The sequence below is a fragment of the Salmo salar genome, chromosome 17, assembly GCF_965601325.2.
Source record: "Salmo salar chromosome 17, fSalSal1, whole genome shotgun sequence".
In the NCBI taxonomy this organism is placed as follows: domain Eukaryota; kingdom Metazoa; phylum Chordata; class Actinopteri; order Salmoniformes; family Salmonidae; genus Salmo; species Salmo salar.
The window spans coordinates 39525001-39526479 of NC_138307.1; the positions used below are offsets into that span (position 1 = coordinate 39525001).

The 1479-nt window shown below is 43.7% G+C and overlaps 1 protein-coding gene across 1 annotated transcript in view; it reads left to right on the forward strand.

Annotated features, from left to right (window-relative positions):
- Positions 1-723, forward strand: part of LOC123728078 (Krueppel-like factor 12) — a 3062-nt gene extending 2339 nt beyond the window's left edge. The window contains exon 3 of the mRNA XM_082963290.1: positions 203-723. Coding sequence (XP_082819416.1) covers positions 203-384 — 182 coding nt within the window. The 3' untranslated portion in view covers positions 385-723. The remainder of the gene's footprint in view (positions 1-202) is intronic.
- Positions 724-1479: the final 756 nt, after the last annotated feature.

The following is a 1479-nucleotide window of genomic DNA, read 5'->3' on the forward strand; positions in this document are numbered from 1 at the left end:
CACACACACACACACACACACACACACACACACACACACACACACACACACACACACACACAGGTATATGACATGGCTGACCCTGTACAACAACACCTATCATACTACTATGGCTGACCCTGTACAACAACACATTACACTGGACCTGTCACCTATCCGGTGTCTGTGACAGTAAAAACCTCATCTATCTTCTCTGTTCCAGGTGAGAAGCCGTACAAGTGCACGTGGGACGGGTGCACGTGGCGTTTTGCCCGTTCTGACGAGTTAACCCGCCACTACAGGAAACACACGGGGGTGAAGCCCTTCAGGTGTGGCGACTGCGAACGCTCCTTTTCCCGCTCAGATCACCTGGCCCTGCACAGACGCAAACACACGCCGATCTGAGGACGGACAGACAGACAGACAGACGGACGGACGGACGGACGGACGGACGGACGGACGGACGGACGGACGGACGGACGGACGGACGGACGGACGGACAGACAGACAGACAGACACTGAGACAAACAGTAGATGGACTGTTGTAGCCTGCCATTGTACCGATGGGTCAGTAGACAGAACAGTAGGAAAGGTCCAGTAAGACTGAGAAGCCAGACAGTTCATTCAATGTGTTTTAAACTCGGATTGAAAGAACAAGTATCCAAGTACCAAAATGATTTGTCTATTGTATTTTACTCTGTTTTCCATACAAATTAAACTGTGAATTAAATGTATACTAAAATACATATGTGTCAAATGTTAAAATGACATTGATTTATTAATTTATTGTACTATAATGTCTGAATTCTCTTAATTAAATTTCAAAGAAGATATAGTTTGTATTCTGAGACATCACAGTGAGAAGACTAAATTGGAGCAGATTCTATATATATCCACTAGGGGGCAGTATATTCTATATATATCCACTAGGGGGCATCAGATTCTATATATATCCACTAGGGGGCAGCAGATTCTATATATATCCACTAGGGTGCAGCAGATTCTATATATATCCACTAGGGGGCAGCAGATTCTATATATATCCACTAGGGGGCAGCAGATTCTATATATATCCACTAGGGGGCAGTATATTCCATATATATTCACCAGGGGGCAGCAGATTCTATATATATCCACTAGGGGGCAGTATATTCCATATATATTCACCAGGGGGCAGCAGATTCTATATATATCCACTAGGGGGCATCAGATTCTATATATACTGCTCAAAAAAATAAAGGGAACACTTAAACAACACAATGTAACTCCAAGTCAATCACACTTCTGTGAAATCAATCTGTCCACTTAGGAAGCAACACTGATTGACAATAAATTTCACATGCTGTTGTGCAAATGGAATAGACAACAGGTGGAAATTATAGGCAATTAGCAAGACACCCCCAATAAAGGAGTGGTTCTGCAGGTGGTAACCACAGACCACTTCTCAGTTCCTATGCTTCCTGGCTGATGTTTTGGTCACTTTTGAATGCTGGCGATGCT